The 19,283-nt window shown below is 42.9% G+C and overlaps 1 protein-coding gene across 1 annotated transcript in view; it reads left to right on the top strand.

Annotated features, from left to right (window-relative positions):
- Positions 1-19,283, top strand: part of GIPC2 (GIPC PDZ domain containing family member 2) — a 963,466-nt gene that overhangs the window by 403,538 nt on the left and 540,645 nt on the right. The window contains exon 3 of the mRNA XM_069641646.1: positions 1,314-1,494. Within this exon, the coding sequence (XP_069497747.1) occupies positions 1,314-1,494 (181 nt within the window). The remainder of the gene's footprint in view (positions 1-1,313; positions 1,495-19,283) is intronic.

The following is a 19,283-nucleotide window of genomic DNA, read 5'->3' as shown; positions in this document are numbered from 1 at the left end:
TGGACACATTAACACTCAAAATGATGGTCATTTAACCATAGACACACGAAGATGGAAAATGTCACAGTCATTTGCAACTCTCTTGCTTAAAATGAATTCTTAGGTTTGTTCTTCACATGTTCAAAACTTGCAATATGTATTAGGATTAGCCTCTAAAAGATAGCTGACTGAATCACAGGTCTGACATGTAATCGAATTGTGACTACCAAGTACTATGAGACCTTGCCTCTGGTACTATTATTTCATCTTTACACACAATGATAACACACTCAGTTACAGTCGCTGAAAGCTCTCTCTTGCCATAGAAAAGACATCTTGTATTTAGTGTGTTCATCTGTAGCTAGCACATTCATTTACAGCCACTAAATGCAATCCTGTCCTGCTTACCAATAAATGTGAGACTTTGGGCCTCATTACATGTTTGGTGGTATCTCGGCAGAAAATCTGCTGAGATACCACCAAACGGATTTACCGTTACCACCAATTGGTCCAGCGGAATGACCACCGGATTACAAGTGGTGCTAGGTGGTGTTAGTCCCCATTTATTGGAGTCCGTACGACTCCATGGGGGTTTTGGCAGAATTAGCACTGGCAATAATTCCACCGTTTTTGGCCACACCGCCAACTCATAAATGAAACTGTCTCTCCAGCTAGAATCTCATCTGGCCACAAGAAGACAGCACAGTTAACAGCCACTGAATACATTTTTCAATATGTTGTATTGATTTACAGTCACTGAATGAAATCTTCTCCTCTCTACCAGGAAATATAAGACTATCTCTGCAACTAGTATTCTCTCAGTCCAAAGAGAAGATACACAAATCAAGGCATTGAGTATAATCTCCTCTTGCCTACCAGGAACATAAGTTTTCTCTGTGTCTAGAATTTGGTATAGCTACTAAATGGTGACACACTCAGTTACCAAGACTCTATGCTCTTTCCTGGGGAATTAAGATTTGTTATCCACAACTTTTCACCTTGCAGAAAGTATATGGTCATGCTGCTAAAAGATGGCATAGTTTATAACCACTGGATATTCTCTAATCTCCTGGATGCCTTTATGTCATGCAAGGTGGTTCGCTCACTAGGATTCTCTCCTCCCTGGTAATAAATTGACATAACTGTTTTGCAAAGGCTCACATTTGAGGATTCATTTTAAATCCTGGCTGAATTTTTATTACTAAATTTCAGTCAATTGATATAGATATAGATATGATTTGTACAATTATTCACAGTTATAGCTTTTAAGTAGAAATATTGAACATGCTTGTATAATTTTCCACTTATAAATGATAACATGATTTATTTTCCAGCGCATTAAAGATGAAAGCCTTATCGACAAAGTCAATGTGATCAATGTGGGTGATCACATAGAATCGATAAATGGAATAAATATTGTAGGTTCACGGCACTATGAAGTTGCGAAAAAGCTAAAGGAACTGGAGAAGGGAAGGACATTTACACTGAAGTTGATAGAGCCTATGAAAGCTTTTGGTAAGTTACATTATTATTTCCTTGCTCTAACATTTATATTGCCTGGTAGATTAGTAGATGCTGTCCATGCCTACTGCCTATGTAAATTATCATTATTATTATTATTATTTATTCGGATTTGTAGAGCGCGCAGCAGCTCGGGGGCATCTTAATAGCAAATATAAATAGCATTATACTGTATGCAAGAACATTTCTTTTTCTTTACTAATGAATATCAAAGTGCTTATTAGTAGGTGCTAGCCACCTAAATCACAATGACTAGAAGTGAAATAATTCCAACTACCAACTGGTCACTTTCCCCATCCTAAGATATTTAATACACACAGAGCAGTCAAAACTTTGCTTCACTTCCCGTGCTTACTCTCATTATTTAAAAAGGTTAAGGAAGTCCATCAGAAACATAACTGCTTCTTAAGGCTGGTCTATATAGATTCCATCTGACTGCAGACAACGTCTGTACCTTAACCCTGGTAGCATATAGATGTTACAAATATACTTTGATCTAATCTAGATAGTATAAAGGGAAGTGTGTCAAAAAACCTAAAATGTGTACTATTGCTATTTAATAAAGCTGTGTACTTATTGTTGCATCATAAAGTATGTTCCAGATAGAATGCAATATTCAGAATCCATTATGTGGGAAAGGATGTGCCTGGAATAAGCTGATTGCTACACTGTATACTATTGACAAAGAGGCAGCAGCAACAATTGGCATTGTGTCAGAAACATATCTATCATCTCCTGTTCATCTGCACAACCACATGTGGTGCTAGTTTCCGATTATTGGATACCTCAAGTCCATTAGACTTTTTGATAACGATTGTATGATTCCTGATCCTGAATTATCCCATGGTGGCATTGAGAATATTGATTGACGGTAGATTGCCAGTTGACTGATAGGGCTCCATCTATAAAGAAGAAAAGGAAACAATGGTCTCCTAAAAAGGGAAGAAATGTAAAAATATAAAAAATTAAGTCGGTGAGTAAGAACAAAGGATCTCAGAAATTCTTGAGAGCTGCATGGCAAATTAATAGATAATTATCCCACAGACTCAAATGCTGCAGTCTCAATTAACTTCTATTACCACTCAAAAGATCTCTAAAAAGAAAGAAACAAGCCAATTAATTTAAAGTTTTAAGTAGTTACACAGAGGAACGTTAGAGAGATGGCCTAATGAATGTAAATCAAGGTTTGATACTTCCTTTTTTTACATAAACCTCAAACTAAAAAATCCTTGGAGACCATTGACACTTTGTTGTTACACTTATAAGTCTATGACGATTTGCATACTTCTTTTCCTCTCCCACTGAGCAACTTTTATCAAACTCTTCCATCATGCACTAATACTGACATTAACATGTTAGTGCATTGCACATGTAGTGAAGAAGGTGTTACGAACCTAGAACAGTTTGATAAGGAGTACAATGGGTTTAAGACCCTCTTTTAAAATATCAATGGAAAAACTGGTCTTAAAAAATATGGTGGTGCTTAAATTGGTATTTTAGATTTGGAATATTGTTTGCATTCAAATTCTGAAATTGTTTTGAACAGATCCAATACCTTGAACTTACTATCTGATGTGCCAAGTTTGAGAACATTACTTTCTAAGGATTTATACCAATTTGTATTCATGATCCTTATAGAACAGACATTGTTTTGATCCATTTTCTTACTATACTACTATATGATATGCTTGTGTCTGAAAAGGTTTTGTTATTATCAATGGGTTATTTGAAGTTTCTTCGGATTGTTACATTAATTCAGCTCTCTCATTTATGCACATTAACAATGTTCCAATTATGCATTTGGCCCTTTGCTGCCGAGCTTAAGGGTACAAGTTGATAATGGTAATCCATCACAGAGGTCTGTAAAAGCCTTGGTTAAAAATGACTCACCAATGTCACCGATTGGGCTTGGCTCCCTTCTCAATTATCTTTGACCAGTTCTAAACAAAGCTATGTAAAAGCACAGGGCTTGACTTGGGGTTTACTGTCATGGAATAGCAGAGGTTTTAACCAATTATCACAGTCCTTGCATGACTCGCCAACCTAATAACTTTACAAGAGTCTTAGCTTCAGGAACCTCTTTTGATGGATGGTTATAAGGTTTTCCTAAAACCGGCTATTAAGAGTGAGAGCATTAAGAATGACTGTCTAAAATTGCAGATGTTTCCTTTGTTCCCAAGAAGCTTTTGATTACAAATGTTTATTGCAATGAAACCTCTTCACATGCCACACATTTAATTGATACCATGGGAAAAAATACTATGAGATTGGCATAGTGATGGTGTTCCTGAGAACATTATAATAGCTGGTGATGTCAACTGTGACTGTAGGCAATACTTCTACGATTAAATTGAACACTGAGATGTCATGTAATCTTATGTGGAATTGGGACCTTCTCTGCCTAAATAGTGAATTGTATTTGGGATCGAGTTTGCTCCCGACTTGGCAGAGATGTACCCAGTTTCCCATCATAGATTATATTTGTGTATGCCAGTCTCTGCATGATTTATGTACAAATATTTATGTTGATTACTCATCCTATAGTGATCATCAGATTTTGACCTGCACTTTTAAGAAGTATCTTGAATCTACTGGAATATATTGTTCAAAGAAACTTGAGGTAGACAAGGGGTGTAGGTGCTTAATTTGGATACCGAAGATGACTCATAGATTCAATAGCACTTTAGCTATGATTTGTGATTCTCTTGGTGATAAGGAATCTGAAATGATCTTTGGGGTTCCATCCTTCTCTGATTTTTTTTTATTAAACTAACTTCCAGGTTTTCTACATCTGGGACCAAAATGAAAATTCATATGCATTGATTTGATCATCGTATTCAAGAAGAAAAGGCTCATAGGAAGTAATGTTAGACGGTTAACAAACACGGAGGGCATGATGTACAGTTGAATATTAGACACCTCAAGCAATATGACAAACATTGGTTGAAATTCTACAATCATGCCTTATGGCTACAGATTCTAAGTTGATCCTCTGGCCATATTGAAAAAGCAAGGTTGGAGCTTTTGGTAATTAATTAATTCTGTGAAGTTGGGACAAGCGCTAAATGTAATCAATCCCTGTTAGGCAGAACTATATGCAGTACCCTTTGGGAACACCACACACAATTAAGACTACAGATGATAGTACAATTTCACCTTTGGTACAAGCCTGTACTACACAGTTAAAGTGGTAGCAGTAGCAGAGCAGCCAGACGTATCTCAAGAGTAAGTGAGCAGTTTCAAATAGTTACACAAAGGACAGCAATTACTATGATTCAGGCAAACACTGACTCAAAGTTTACAAGTAAAAAAATATACATTTATTTCACTCTTCAGTTGTATAACATTACACTATTATAAGCAGTCTAAAAATCACTTTCTTAATACACCACACCATTTCCCTTAAATTCCAGACAAGTTAAGCTCACAAAAATGAAGTGGGAGCAAAATGGCACTCCAGCAATTTAAAAGGAAGGGAAAGACAAAACGTAACAGAAATGAATCCACACCAACAGGTAAGTACTCAGAACAAGTGAACAAGAGAGACTACAATGGTAAAATCAGATAGAAAAGGCTTAGGGCCAAAGTCAATGGTTCAAAAGTCTTTTGCTCAAGATAATACAGTTCAGGGTAGTTTGCGGTAAAGTTCGTGGCACGTTTCCGGACGAGGTTGGTTGGTAGAAAAATTAGTTCAAAGAGAAGAGAAGGACAAGCCCTCGGATTGGAGATAGATCAGCAACCTCAACCCTTATCCACTGGGACCCCCACAGGTCCTACACTCAGACCTGAATTCATTGCTCTAGATAAAATGAGGCTTGAAAGTTTAAATGCTCAAACTGTACACAAAAATCAAGAACTGAAACTCAGAGAAATGGAGTTGAATAATGAACTAGAAATCAAAAGATTTTCTCTTAAAAATGCTTCTCTCCCAGAGTCCTCTATGTCTTCCAGTCCTAAGAGACCCTGTATGCCTAAAGAAATTGTGGGTATGTATGAGGTTAAGATTGATATTTTGGATTGGTTGGAAATGTTTGAGTATAACCATGGTATTCAAGGGCTCACAGGGAATCAATTGCTTCCCTGGCTCTTCTCTAGGCTACCCACTGTTGCATCTGATGTTGTGATGGAGTTGGGGGAGGTGGATAGGATGGGTAATGAGTGTGTGAAGCTAGCTTTTATTGCTTGATTTGGGAAGACCCCTTCCCAGTACCTTAAGAGGTTTAGGACCCTCAAAAATCATGATGGTACCCCTTGGGCTACCTGGGTATGTGAATGTTTGAAAAACTTAGATGGTTGGATTAAGGGTTACAGAGTAAACACTTATGAAGGAATGAGAAATCTTGTAATGTTGGAGTCTATTTTTCATGTCTGCTCTCCTGAGCTCAGACAGCACTTGGCTGATTCTAAGGAGATAGATCCAAAGAAGCTAGCTAAGGCTGCTGAATTGTGGGTTGCCAACAGGGCTACTCACAAGGATTCTGGGAATACTCAGAAAACGGATGAGGGGAAACAACCAAAGAAAGACAACAAAGAGAATTCTAATACCTCCAATCCAAAAGAGGGCCACAAACAACAACATAAGGGTAAACCACAAGGGAAACCAAATCAGGCTAGTGTACCATCTGGACCCAAACCAGATGGAGGTCAGAACAAACCCCCATTCATTAAGACATTTGGGAAATGTTATGTTTGTGGGTCAACTGACCATGTGAAAGGGGACCCCAGATGCAAGGGTAATCCTTCAGGGGTCCACACTGTCTCCTTAGCCTTCTCCCCAGAGGAAGAAGTCCCTATGGCAAGTGGAACCTACTGGATAAAGAACCCATGAGAGTCTCAGCTAGTGTTTCTTTAGTGTCCATGGGCTTGTGGGAACAACATAATTTAGATGTCTATAATTCCATCCCAGATAATATTAAAGAGTATTATAAAGATAGTGTTCTTGTGAATGGTCAGGAAACCCCTGCCATCAGAGACACTGGAGCCAGCATAACTGTGGTGGATGAACCATTTTTCAAGGTGGAGGATGTTGCTAAGGCACCCAAACACATCACTAAGTTAGCTGGAGGCCCTGTGCAAATGCTTCCCCAGTTACCAGCTCTCATCCAGTGTAATGATATGATTGTCAAAATACCTGTTAGTGTGCAGAGTGAAGTACCTGGGAGAGTCATGTTGGGTAATGACCTGAAAACTCTTGGAGTTGTGTCCAGCACACCCAGGCCTCTCAGTAAGAGGAGACAGGAGCTTACTAGGTTTGCAAGGGAGAGAACCTTGAGAGGCTCTCCAGAGGAGATGATAGAGGAAACTATCACTCCCACTCCACAGGAGTTGCTCATTGCTATTTCTCGAAAGAATGAGGCAAAGGGGAAACCCAAGACCTCCAGGAAAAAGACAGACAGCACCCCTGTGCTACCAACAAGGACATCACAGAGATTGTCCAAGATCACACCCGTCACACTTGCCAAACTTCTGCCAAGAGTGAAGCCACGAATGTGGCACCCCTGGTGACTCTGCCAGTGGTGGGAGTTCCTTTTGAGAGGGTGGGCATTGGCATTGACATTGTTGGTCCCTTTGATCCTCCCACATCTTCAGGGAACAGGTTTATCCTGGTTGTAGTAGACCATGCTACAAGATACCCAGAAGCCATACCTATGAGAACTGTTACTGCTCAGGCTGCGGCTAAGGCTCTACTTGTTATTTTTACCAGAGTAGGGTTTCCTAAGGAAGTGATATCTGACAAGGGATCCAATTTTATGCCCCACTACATGCAAGCCATGTGGAAGAACTGTGGTGTCACTTACAAGTTCTCTACAGCCTACCATCCACAGACAAATGGACTGGTAGAGAGGTTTAATCATACTATGAAGAGCATGATAGGTGCTTTAGAGAAACCCCTTAAGAAAAAGTGGGACCTTCTACTGCCATGCCTTCTCTTTGCATATAGAGAAGTCCCTCGGGAGGGAGTTGGTTACAGTCCCTTTGAACTTCTCTGTGGCCATCCAGTCAGAGGTCCATTGGCCCTGTTCAAGGAGGGGATGGAGAGTGCTCCTTCCCCCAAGCTAGTCAGAGTGACTGACTATGTGATAGGTCACCTGAGGAGAGTGTCACACATGATGGCAGAAGCAAGTGATAACTTAAAAGCAGGTCGGACTCTGGTCAAACATTGGCATGGCCAGTAGGCCAGCATGGTTGAGTTTTCTCACGACCAGCTTGTATTAGTTATGGTGCCAACAAGGCAGAGGGCCTTGCAGGACAAATGGATAGGACCCTTCAAGGTTGTGGGCAAACATGGAGAGGTGAACTATCTGGTGGACTTAGGCAGACCAAAGGAGGCTCCCATAGTCTTTCACACCAACTGTTTAAAGGCTTATGTCTTGAGACCAGAAGTAGGAGCTTTGCTTCTAGCTTCAGCTCAAGAGGAAGAGGAGAGTAAACATCTACCTGACCTCCTCCTTTGGATGAACAGATAGAAGCAGTTAATCTCTCTTCTCAGCTGACTTCTGAACAACAGGAGGAGTGCAACGTTCTGTTGAATCGGTTTGCCTCCCTGTTTTCACTATCACCAGGCTTGACCCCTTGGGGCCAGCATGATATTCTCACTGGTGACTGTTTACCTGTAAAAAGCAGAGGTTACAGAATGTCAGAACATGTGAGATCCCACTGCTGTCACCAGTGTTAGGCAGAATTATATGCAGTACCCTTTGAGAACACCACACACAATTAAGGCTTGTAACAAAGGTGAAATTGTACTGTCACTTGTAGTCTTAATTGTGTGTGGTGTTCCCAAAGGGTACTGCACATACTTCTGCCTAACACTCCCATACTTAAAGAGGAATGTATTAAACATTTTAGTGAACTGTATACTAACCCGGAAAGGCAAGCAAAATCTGAGTTTCAGATCCAAACTTCCAGGACCAAATTTCAATTTCTCTATGAGGAAATTATGTAATTGGTAATTAAACTAAAGTCATCGAGAGCTGCTGGGCCAGACAGGTTTGCCATTGCCACACTTAAGGACAACCCAATCATGTGAACACATATTGTGTATCTGTTCTTTAAAAACATCTCCAAGGCACTCTTTGTTCCACCCTCTTGGAAGCTTTCTTTTATCAGACCCATTTTTCATGAAGGGAAGTTGACGCAATCAGTCTATATTCCTATTGCCTTTCTTGACATAGCTGGTAAGGTATATGCTGCATCACATTTGGTCAAATTCATAACTGGGCCTCTACTTTTTATGTGAGGGATAAATTACAAAACTGATTTTTGTAAAGGAATGGAAACACTGGGCCTCATTACGAGGTAGGCGCTAAGGGATACTGGGCACCGTTAAGGACATTGGTGCCAGTAATCCCTTTGTACCCTATTCCGAGGTCCCTTAGTGGGTCCCTTCCTTAACACCTGTTTTTACCAGGCGTTATGGACAGGGCCCGTTAAGGGACTTCAGAGCTAATAACGGTACTGCAATTTGCAATTTGCGGTACCGTTATTAGCGCCTTCCGCCTTCCCATTGAGCCCTATGGGGGCTGAAATGGGAATGGGGAATGGCTTTTTCAATGGGGAATTACCGGTCCCGCAAAGGTCGGAATAGACCGGTAAGTCCCCATTGAACGAGGGCGGACTCGGTACCGGTATTGGAGGTAGTCATGGCGCTAATAGCGCCATGACTACCTCCAACCTCGGAATGCGGCCCACTGTCAGACTGGGAACTGGATGCCTCATTGCTTTATTCCATCAGTCAGCTGCATGATGATACTGTACTAAGGGTGCAGCTAGCACAAGATGGCTTCCTCACAAGACCCTTATATACCAACGGTGGTCTCAAGCAGGGATGCATATTCGCCCCTTTGTTACACAATCTTTATGTAGCAGACTTCACCCGAACCCTTGAAGCTGTGCATAATCATCCACCGACCTATGGGGGCAAAAAGATAAGCAGCATTACCTATGCAGACAACACCATCATACTTGACTGTACCCCCATGGGCCTACAGCGTTCGCTTGATGCTCTATCAAAGTATGCTGAGTCAAATGGTCTTAGATAAAAATAGGGAAGAGAAGATTATGTCCATAGATAAAGGAGCCTACCGGGGAAAGAGAATCATGTGGCAATTGGTAGAGCAAAGTCTAGAACAGGTCGCGACCTATAAATACTTAGGCATGAAAATAGCACATGATCTCAATAGCAGTCATCAAGTGAAGGTGGTCTCATCCTCGGCATGAACCAAATGGCTCTCATTAAAAAAACGTGATTGATAGGCAAGGGGGCAGATCCATGGAGGCAAAAATCACTGCATACAAGACATCTGTAGTACCAGGAATACTATATGCATTGGAAACCTTGCCCCTGGGGTCAGTTTTCTGGCTGACCAAACTGGAGGGCAAGTTACTGAGATCAATATTGGGCCTTCCAAAATCAGTACCTGTTGAAGCTATGCGCTTAGAACTAGGATTGCCTTCCCTACTTGTTCTCTGGCAGCTGGCTGTCAATAAGTGGTGGGGTACTATATACTTCAGTGGAAAGGATACACCCTCAAATATAATTAAGTGCCATGACCAACACTGTGGGCACAGTGGTTTGTTTTCTGAAATGCTAAAAAGTGTCTTAAACCATTGTGTGACAATTGGCAGGAAGGGCCTACCAGATTCATTAGGCGATGTATGTGCGCTGGACTTCGAAAGATGTCTAAGGACCATGATCGCACGATGTCCATTGATTACCTCGCCAATGAACGTAAATAAAACCAGTACTCTACACTGGAAATGAATGTAAAGCCCCCACCTGATTACCTGGTAAAAATGTATTCTCCTCAACTGGTGAATTTCATTCTTTCCTTGTGTCTTGAAACCCTAACGGTTTATGAAAATCCAGGGGCATGGATTGGGTTGGGAAGAAGTGACCAACTCTGTCGTATATGTAAGGCAACAGTGCAATCAGCTAGACACCTGCTTACACAATGCAGTTTGCTGGTACCCCTCTCCAAGAGGGGCTATCATAAGCTTGTTGGCTATACCTCAGACCAATCTTGGAGCCTGATTTATGGAGAAAAATCCCTAGTCGTGACTGCGGCTGCATTCAACATATGGTAGAAGGTTGAAATATGTTTGTTTGCTTTGTGAGACAATATGCCCACTATGGACATTGCGCACGTGAAGGGAAAACTGGATTGTCACACTTGCTCTCTGGCCAACAAAACCTCGTGCTTACATCTATTAAAGGGTGGTACATATAGATGAAATTGATTGTCCTAATTGTTATAAAAATGAATTGTCTTGTTTTTAAGTTTAATTTTTATAAATGTTTAAACTGCTTTGATGAGTATAGTGTAAAGGTCAGGTTTGACCACAAACACTAAATTAAAAAAAGAAAAGAAAGAAAAAAAAGAAACTCATTTAAATGGTCTAATTCTGTCGTTATTGCAGTCGGAGGCTAAACAGGAACAATTTCTCTAAAAGGAAATTCCGTGGAAAACGATTAAGCAGTTCAAATACTTAAAACAAATACAGATAATGCAGACAGTATATATCTTCTCAGAGAGAAATTGAAAAAGTTGACAATAGACATCGATTTAACCTTGGTACCACATGCAGGAAGACTGTGAAAAGACCATGTGTACTTCTGGACTTAGGGTTGTGGCTCCTGCTAGCTACCATTCACAAGGAGTTTCAGTGGCACTTTCTTATATAATTAGGTCTTTATAACGGGGATTCCCTCACTATATGGCACTTCGTTTGTCCCCTGCTTTAATTTCCGATAAGCAATCCAAACTATTCTGCACATGTTGCATTTTGCACACTCAATACTTTTTTCAAATTTACAAGTATGGCTCCCCATAATGGTAGAACCCATTTGGACCTGTAACTAACATTTGTTTTCTTTTGCACTCAATTAACCCTCAATAATGCTTGCAAAAGATATTGGACTTGAAGCCGGAAATTCTGGTCAGCAGTCAGTTGTAGGGTCACAAGTCCTGCCCGTCCTCCAATCCATACGCATATGCTCATAGGTTCATTTTAAAAGCTATTATTACTATTACTATTATTGTAACGGAGTGCTTTAGAGAGGTATACACGAATACAGATACATAACAGAGCACTATACTGATGTATTGAACAGTACAGATGCTTAAGGGAGCGCTTTTCAGAGGTAACAGCAGAACAGTTATACATTGGGAGGGTTCATACAGAGGGGCCACAGAGGAGGGGTACAGCTGTAACAGGTGGTGGGGAGCACAGGGGCGGTGTCTAGCAAGTCAGGTGGCGCGAAGGGCGATGTGATGGCCTGGGTGTTGAGGCTGAGAGATTTCTTGAAGAGGTGGGTCTTGAGTTCTTTTCTGAATTGTAGGTGCGTGGGGTAAGTCTGATGCTGACAGGGAGGAGGTTCCATAGTCTTGGGGCATTGGCAGAGAAGGCTAGTTTTCTGGTCCATTCCCTTTTGCAGCAGCAGATTTCAAGTCTGCATGTGTCCTGGCTTCTGATGGTGCGCTGTCCACCAGAGATACTGGGCCTCATTACGACCCAGGCGGTAAGTTACCGCCTGGGCCGTGACTTTACCACCATGGCGTAAACTACGTTTACGCCATGGTGGTTGGCGGACTTACCGCCCCATTCCGAGGTCGGCGGGGCGGTAAGTCCCCAATCCCCATTTACCCTTCCCCATTCCCATTTTTGCCCCATAGGGCATAATGGGAGTGGGGAAGGCGTTAATTACGCCACCGTAAATTACGGTGGCGTATAACTCCATGGTCCCTTAGCGCCATGGATTTTAACACCTGCTAAAAGCAGGTGTTAAAAGCGCCATGGCGCTAAGGGACCTCGTAGTTGGCGGTAAGGGGTCGGCGCAGCTAACGCTGGCGTTAACCCCTTACCGCCAGGGTCGTAATGAGGCCCACTGAGTTTCTTTGCAAAGTAGCTGGGTGATTTGAAGGCGACTGCCTTATATATGATGCAGCAAGACTTGAAGGTGATTCGTGCATGAAGTGGGAGCCAGTGAAGGTCGAAAAGGGCTGGAATGATGTGGTCATATCTGCGAAGACCATTGATGAAGCATGTGGCCGCGTGTAGGACACTTCTCATTGGCACAGGTAGGACGACGGGAGGCCGACGAGGAGTGCATTTCCCTCACTCATGTGGGATAGGACCAGTGCTTGAACAGTGGATGTAAAGCTGTCCGGAGGGAAAAAGGCCATTACTTTTGCACGAGGGAGAGCTGATACCAAGCTGTCTGAACTTTCTTACCTATGTGTGTCTTGAAGGAGAAGTGTTTGTCGATGTGGAACCCGAGGGACTTGGCACAGGAGGTGAGCTCAGTTGTGAATCCCTGTGAGTTCATGGTTGATAGCCAGGTCTGTATGTCTGAGTGTTTGGTGTTGTTGGTGAGAAGTAGGAAATCGGTCTTGGAGGGGGTTAAGCTTCAAGTATGCACTGGACATCCATGACTGGATCAGCGAGAGGCAGGTTTTGAGCCTATGGATGTCCTTGATGGAGTCAATCTTGAGTTAAAGTTGTGTGTCGTCAGCGTATTGGTGGATGTGGATGTTGTGTGTGGTTGGGAGGGCTCCCAGCAGCTCCATTACTCGAGTGAAGATCACTGTGGACAGGATGGAACACTTCAGGATACCACAGAGTCCCTCTGAACAAACTGCTGGTGGTTGGCGAGGCAGGTCTTGAACCAGCGTAGAACAAGAATGCAGAGCCCCATGCATCGATGTAGGGTGTCTATAGGCGCCTTGTGTTCTACTGTCTTAAAAGTGACTGAGAGGTTGAGTAGAACCAGGAGGCAGGGGTGACCATCACCTGTTTGGTTGCTGTCTTCGTGCTGCATCTGGGTCTGAACTGGATTGGTAGGTTTGGAGGAGATTGTTGGCGAAGATGTGTTGCTGCAGTTGTGCGGCTACCGCTTACTCTATGATCTTGCCTGGGAAGGGAAGATGGGTGATGAGGTGATAGTTGTTTGTCCTGTTTCTAGGGTTGATGGGAAGGTGCCTTGAGTTAGGGAATTGTTGAAGATCTACAGATGGGGAAGGAGAGCTTGTACATAGATGGTCTTGAGGATGGATGCTGGGCCGATGTCGGCTGTATACGATGTGGTTGTGAAGGTGGCCAGGGTTTCTACCAGGCCCTCTGTCGAGTGTTTTGAATGTTGTCCAGGATGTGCAGATTCCACAGGGAGGTATGCGAGGTGGGACTGTGGATGCAGAACTGGTGTCTATGTGCTGGCAGATTTTGTCGATGAAGAAGTTGTTGATGGCAGTGGATTTTTCGATGGACTGTGGTATGACAGTGGCAGGTAACGGGATGACGCAATGTTTGACCACTTTGAAGAGGGCTCTGATTTTGTTGTCGGCTTCTTCTATGGTGTTCTGATAGTAGGAGACATTGGCTGTGTTGATGAGTTGTCGACTGCTTTTTTGGAGTTCCTTGAGGAGTGCCAGATTGGATGCAGTCCTGGAGCGGCACCAGGTTTTCTCTTGTTTGCTGATGACTCTTTTGCTGAAGCTGAGTTCTTGCATCTACCAGGCTGATGATTGTTTCGGTTTACTGGTGCATTGTTTCAGAGGCACGTTTCAGTCGATGGAGGCTGAAATGGTGGTGCTGGGTGCTTCCAGTAGGGAGTCGCAGTTCGGTTGGGGGTGTTTGGTCCATGTAAGGTGGAGGTTGGAGAAGTCTTCTGTGGGGGCTTCCACTGGGAAGTTCTTGAATGACCTGAAGGTTTGTCTAATGGGTTTCTTCTGGGAGTGCTTGACTGTTGTGGTGTGCAGAATGCTGATAGGCATGGCTAGGTGGTCAGACCATTCCAGCGGGATAGGAGAGCTGTAGTGGAGGGAAGACAGTGCAGTGATGATTAGGCCGAGGACCATACCTTTCTCGTGTGTTCAGTCGTTTGTGTGCTGTGTGAGGATCAGAGTGTCGAGAAGACTGATGATTGCCTCTGACTTGAATGAGCATTTCAAAGAAATGTCATCTGTGGTCTCCAATGAGTGTGTCCTGCTCAAAATGAAGTGAGTAAAGTGAGTGGACGATACAGCAACATTGCCTACTGATCGTGCCGTTAGCTCACTCAAACACCATTTGCCTTTTCCAGAAAACCATACACAGCTGAGGGAAATGCTCCTTTTCCTCATAGGCCACTTTAATCAAATCCCATTTCACTGAACACATTTTAACACATTTTACTGCAAATATGTAAATGGGTTGTGGGTTTAGTTATTTAGAAAGGTGTGTGTATGTGTAGGGGGTGGTTAAGTGGGTGGGTGGTCTCCCCTGAAAATGTATTTTTGGTAAAACGAAGTAAAAGATATTCGGTGAAATGGGATTAGATCGCAAACCCTGGTGACCCACCAACCACACAGGCTACTAAGGGTAGCCGCCTAAAATCATCTGCCTCTCTAACAGGCACATACAAATGCATTAGGCTAAACAATTACATTTATGAGTCATACAACTACGGAAATCTGAACCGTAATCTCTTTACTTACTAGGCAACTTCCACAAAGCTCTGAAACATCACTTAGTCTGAGAAGCATATGGGCTCCATCCTGCCTAACATGCCGACTAGATAGCTGGCCCTCTTTTCCTCTTTAGCCCCTCCCTTTGAAGTTATTCTTGCAGTCAACAGAAGGTGGTTACACTTAATAAATAACAGCCAGAAAAAGGAATAGTCATTAGCACCCCGGGCAGGGGAGCCAGCCAATCAGGTGGCTAGGAACGCAGGCTTGAACCGCCGGTACAAGCCTGCGTTCCATGACCCTGACAGGCGGCTCTCAACGCCACCATCTTCCCCACCAAGGGCTTCGCTTGGGCCGTTAAATGGGGCCACGGGCCGTTACCCCCCGGTGTTGCCCGTGGAATTAGTACATACTGCCTCAGTGTAGCCCAGATCATCTCTGAACACATCTACTGGAATCCTCATCAGGAGGAACATGCACATTTATTCATACCACAATTGGAGCATTATGTCCTGAGCTTGAGGTAACATCTGGCCTATTTTGGCATATTTTGTTCAGTTGTGGTAGGGCCAGTAATAATTACAATGCTTTTTTTCATAATGCACGTTATACCAATTGTTACCAGTTTGACACTTTATAAATGACACAAATTATTCTTACCTAATTGAATAGCCATCCTGACATTTCAAGTGGAGATCCTTGAGTTGATCAAATATTTTAGCAGCGAATGCTGAGCTCAGTGAGCTCTCTGATAGACAAATATTGTGTTCTCTTCTGGCAGTATTAATGTGCGTTCTGTGTCCAGTTCCAGAGTCCTCAAATGGCACAGTAGGTTCAGTTTTGGAGTCCAGATGTGTGGTCGGGAGATTATGCCCGGAGTACTGAACCCGTTCTGGAGTTGGAAATCTCCAGAGGGTAAAGGCAGATTGGAGGAATTCCAGTGAGTGGTGATGAAAACCATGCCTGGTGATAACAATTTATCCTATAAGGAGAATTCAATTATATATTACCCCGAATGTGTATGGGTAATGGCATATATGAGACCTTCAAATTCCCAGAGGAGATGCAGACAGTACAAAAGGCAGAATCTTTCAGATAGATGGTACTGCTGGAAACAGAAGCATTGATAGGAGATCAGTGGTGAGGGGGCCCAGAAATAACATTACATTTATTTTCATTAAAATGGTAGTGCTTGCATTAAACAGACAGATGACAATGGCCGTGAGGTGCAAAACAATGCATGATGTAAAAAAAGACAGACATAGGGTTGGAAAGGAAAACTCAAAAATAAAGGTGATTCTGGAGGTCCTAATTCATTTCTTTTGGTCGAGAGTGAAAGTATGGCAGCCTAAAAACAGGAGAACCAAAACAATCCAAATGACAAAATAACCACTGCACCTCTTTGCGAGGGAAACCAGGTTTATTACATGCAAAAAGGGTCTAAGATGTTTCTGTAGAACCAAACTGATACAGAGCTCATCTTATCTGAAGACGTTACATCTTTTATAGCGGAATAACGCACATTAACAATACTATGCATAATATTGAATACAACATATGTCCGCCACCCTCATTGGCTACCACCTATAGAATATGCTAATACACCTACAGTCCCTTGACCGATTGGCCGAAACTATGCTACCCCCATTACCCAAGACACGTGGTCCCCTAAATCGTCACTGCCAAACCCAGGTATATGATTGGTGGGTTCTTATCAATAGGTTCATACATTTGGGACAGTCACTTGATGTGCACCCTCCTGTTGCAGATGTGATCAAGGTACCTTGGCGAGGCCAACCCTGACAAGAGGCTTCCTCATTAACTGAGATGATATGGCGCACATGAGCTGCACCCTTGACCTTCTACTGAATGTATTGGCATCACCTCTACTCCTCCTGAATTAATCGCTTCAGCCAGCATCTCAAAAAAATCCCAAGGCCATTGACTCTATCAACTAAATTAACACTGTAGCATGGAAGACTGGTCCAAAATTGGCGACAGCAGGTAGGCAAAACAAGTTTCTGGCTTGGCGAATAACCAGTATTGATATGAAATTTCTTTTAGTTTCTCTGAAGATTCTTTGGACAGGTAATTAGATCTCTTCTGACGATTACCTCTTAGTGAGCAACGAACATGCCTGAGGGTTGTGGGCTTAGTTGGTTCTGGGGCCGGCACATTTATAATGATAGATGAGAATCGGTAAATACTAGAACCGCAGAGTGTAGGCTGGTCAGCGAGCATACCCCACTCCATGATGGTAGAAAGTGTAAGTATGCATATTGTCCACACACCCAATACACATCCAACAACACTGCTGTGCACTCAGTATGATTGGGGATGAATAAAGTTGTATTGCAATGGATGTTCGTTCCTATAGGTACAGCGCAATTTGCTCGAAAGCAACAATAGTACTCTGCTGTCATTTGTACTTTGGCTGGTGTTTCGTTTAGTTCAATCTATGTCCGTTTCAGCATTGTTAACCCATATTCTGCCACAGATTTCCTTCTCACGTGCCACCATGTCTTCAGGAAACCCCAGTAATCGCCGTGCTGCACAGCTCACTACTCCTGCCACCCATCTAGTGTTAGAAAACAATGCTCCTTCCAGCTTCAGCAATGGTTGTACCTTGCATCATGCCTGTTCTTTCTTCTTGGCACATTCTTCATCACTGTCCATAATTACCGCTTGGACGGTCTGCCCTTGGAAAAGATTCCCTACTCTGCACAGGGTTAAATGAACCAGGCACTGCGCTATAAGAGGCAGCATTTATTGGGGTATAAACAACTTGGGTGTGCCCGTCGCAGGAGGTATCAAAGAGCATACATAGAAGCTCTTGTTTGACCTCTCCCTTTCCACATTGGGCAATTGATTATACCATATGTTATCTGATTCAGGGTGGTGCACATCAGCCATGGTGTCAAATATAATGCCCTTATAATGATTGTATTCTATCTCCTCCTCATTTTCCCTCCTAATTAGTGTTATCCCCAAGTGTGTTTAATTCTCAAAAACATTCCAATATACAACCTGCAAACAAAAACAACATATACAACATACTATATATATTCCACGACATCTGTGGTGTTGCACCTGCATGGGGAGAGAAAAAGCAGACATCTATGCTAACAATCGCAAATCTATTATTATGAAAAATAGTTACTGAATTGAGCTTCAATGAGACTGCGTTCAGTTGACACACTTTAATGTCTAGGGATAACTAGGTCAAAAAGGGAATGTGGTGCTGAATAGTAAATCAGTAGGGCACTTTATACACTATACAACTCATAGTTGGTCAATAAATAACTGGGCCAGTTCAATTGTAATAGATCAAGATAAGGCTGAGGTATCGTCGTGTCTCCATGATCGCCTGAGAGCTGTAGGGGACTGGATTGACCAGAACTGGCTTAAACTTAATGGCAACAAAACAGAGGTATTGGTGGTAGGCTGCCCCCCAGACTCCTCACTGGGGACCTGAGCTTTTTGGCCTACTTTTCTGGGCCCTCTTCCTAGTCCAGGTAGTAAAGTGAGAAACCTGGGCGTCATTCTCTGTGCCACCCTCTTTATGTTCAACCAAGTGACGGATGTGTGCCAAGCTGCCCACCATCAGATCAGGCTCCTTAATAGGGCTTTACCCATGATACCGGAAGCCTTTCGCGCCCTGTGGTGGCTGAGTTAGTGCTCTCACGACTAGATTATTGCAACTCCTTGTATCTGTCGCAATCAATTGGCCTAATACAGCAACTGCAACACATGCAAACTTTGGCGGCTAGGCTAGCCACTGGCACTACTTATGGTGCCCACATCTCTCCAGTACTTTGCCGACTGCACTGGCTTCCAGTGGGCCAGCAGGTCCTCTTTAAGTCTCTGTGTATTGTGCATCAGGCGGTCCATGGCCAAGGAGCTGAGTTTTTGCAAGCAAAATTCACTTGTTATACCCCTACACGGGCTCTGCGCTCCTCGACCACTAATCTTCTTGCTGTTCCCAAGTTCAATTGCAAAAGGGTCAGCGGTAGAGCCTTCTCTATCGCTGTGGCTAGACTCTAGAACAATCTTCCTGCGGCACTAAGAAGTGCTTCTAACCATTTTGGTTTCAGAAGAGCCATTAAAACCATTCTGTTCTAGCTCTCTTCCTCCTAGGCCATCCTCTGTGTGATCAGCTCTCCCTTTTAGCGCCATGATGCCCTTGGGCGACCGTACGCTCTATAAGTTCAAATAACATAACCTAACATAACATAATAGGACATTGGAACCATACTATAATATGCAGCTTTATTCTGGGTGAATACTTAGGTCACTGTCATGAGAAGGTGGAGCGGTGCTTGGTGCCTTCTGAACGTT

Source organism: Ambystoma mexicanum, chromosome 1q (genome assembly GCF_040938575.1).
Source record: "Ambystoma mexicanum isolate Mex_15411 chromosome 1q, UKY_AmexF1_1, whole genome shotgun sequence".
NCBI classification, from domain to species: domain Eukaryota; kingdom Metazoa; phylum Chordata; class Amphibia; order Caudata; family Ambystomatidae; genus Ambystoma; species Ambystoma mexicanum.
The sequence above is the reverse complement of the archived record's forward strand: the minus strand, read 5'-3'. Positions and strand labels throughout refer to the sequence as shown.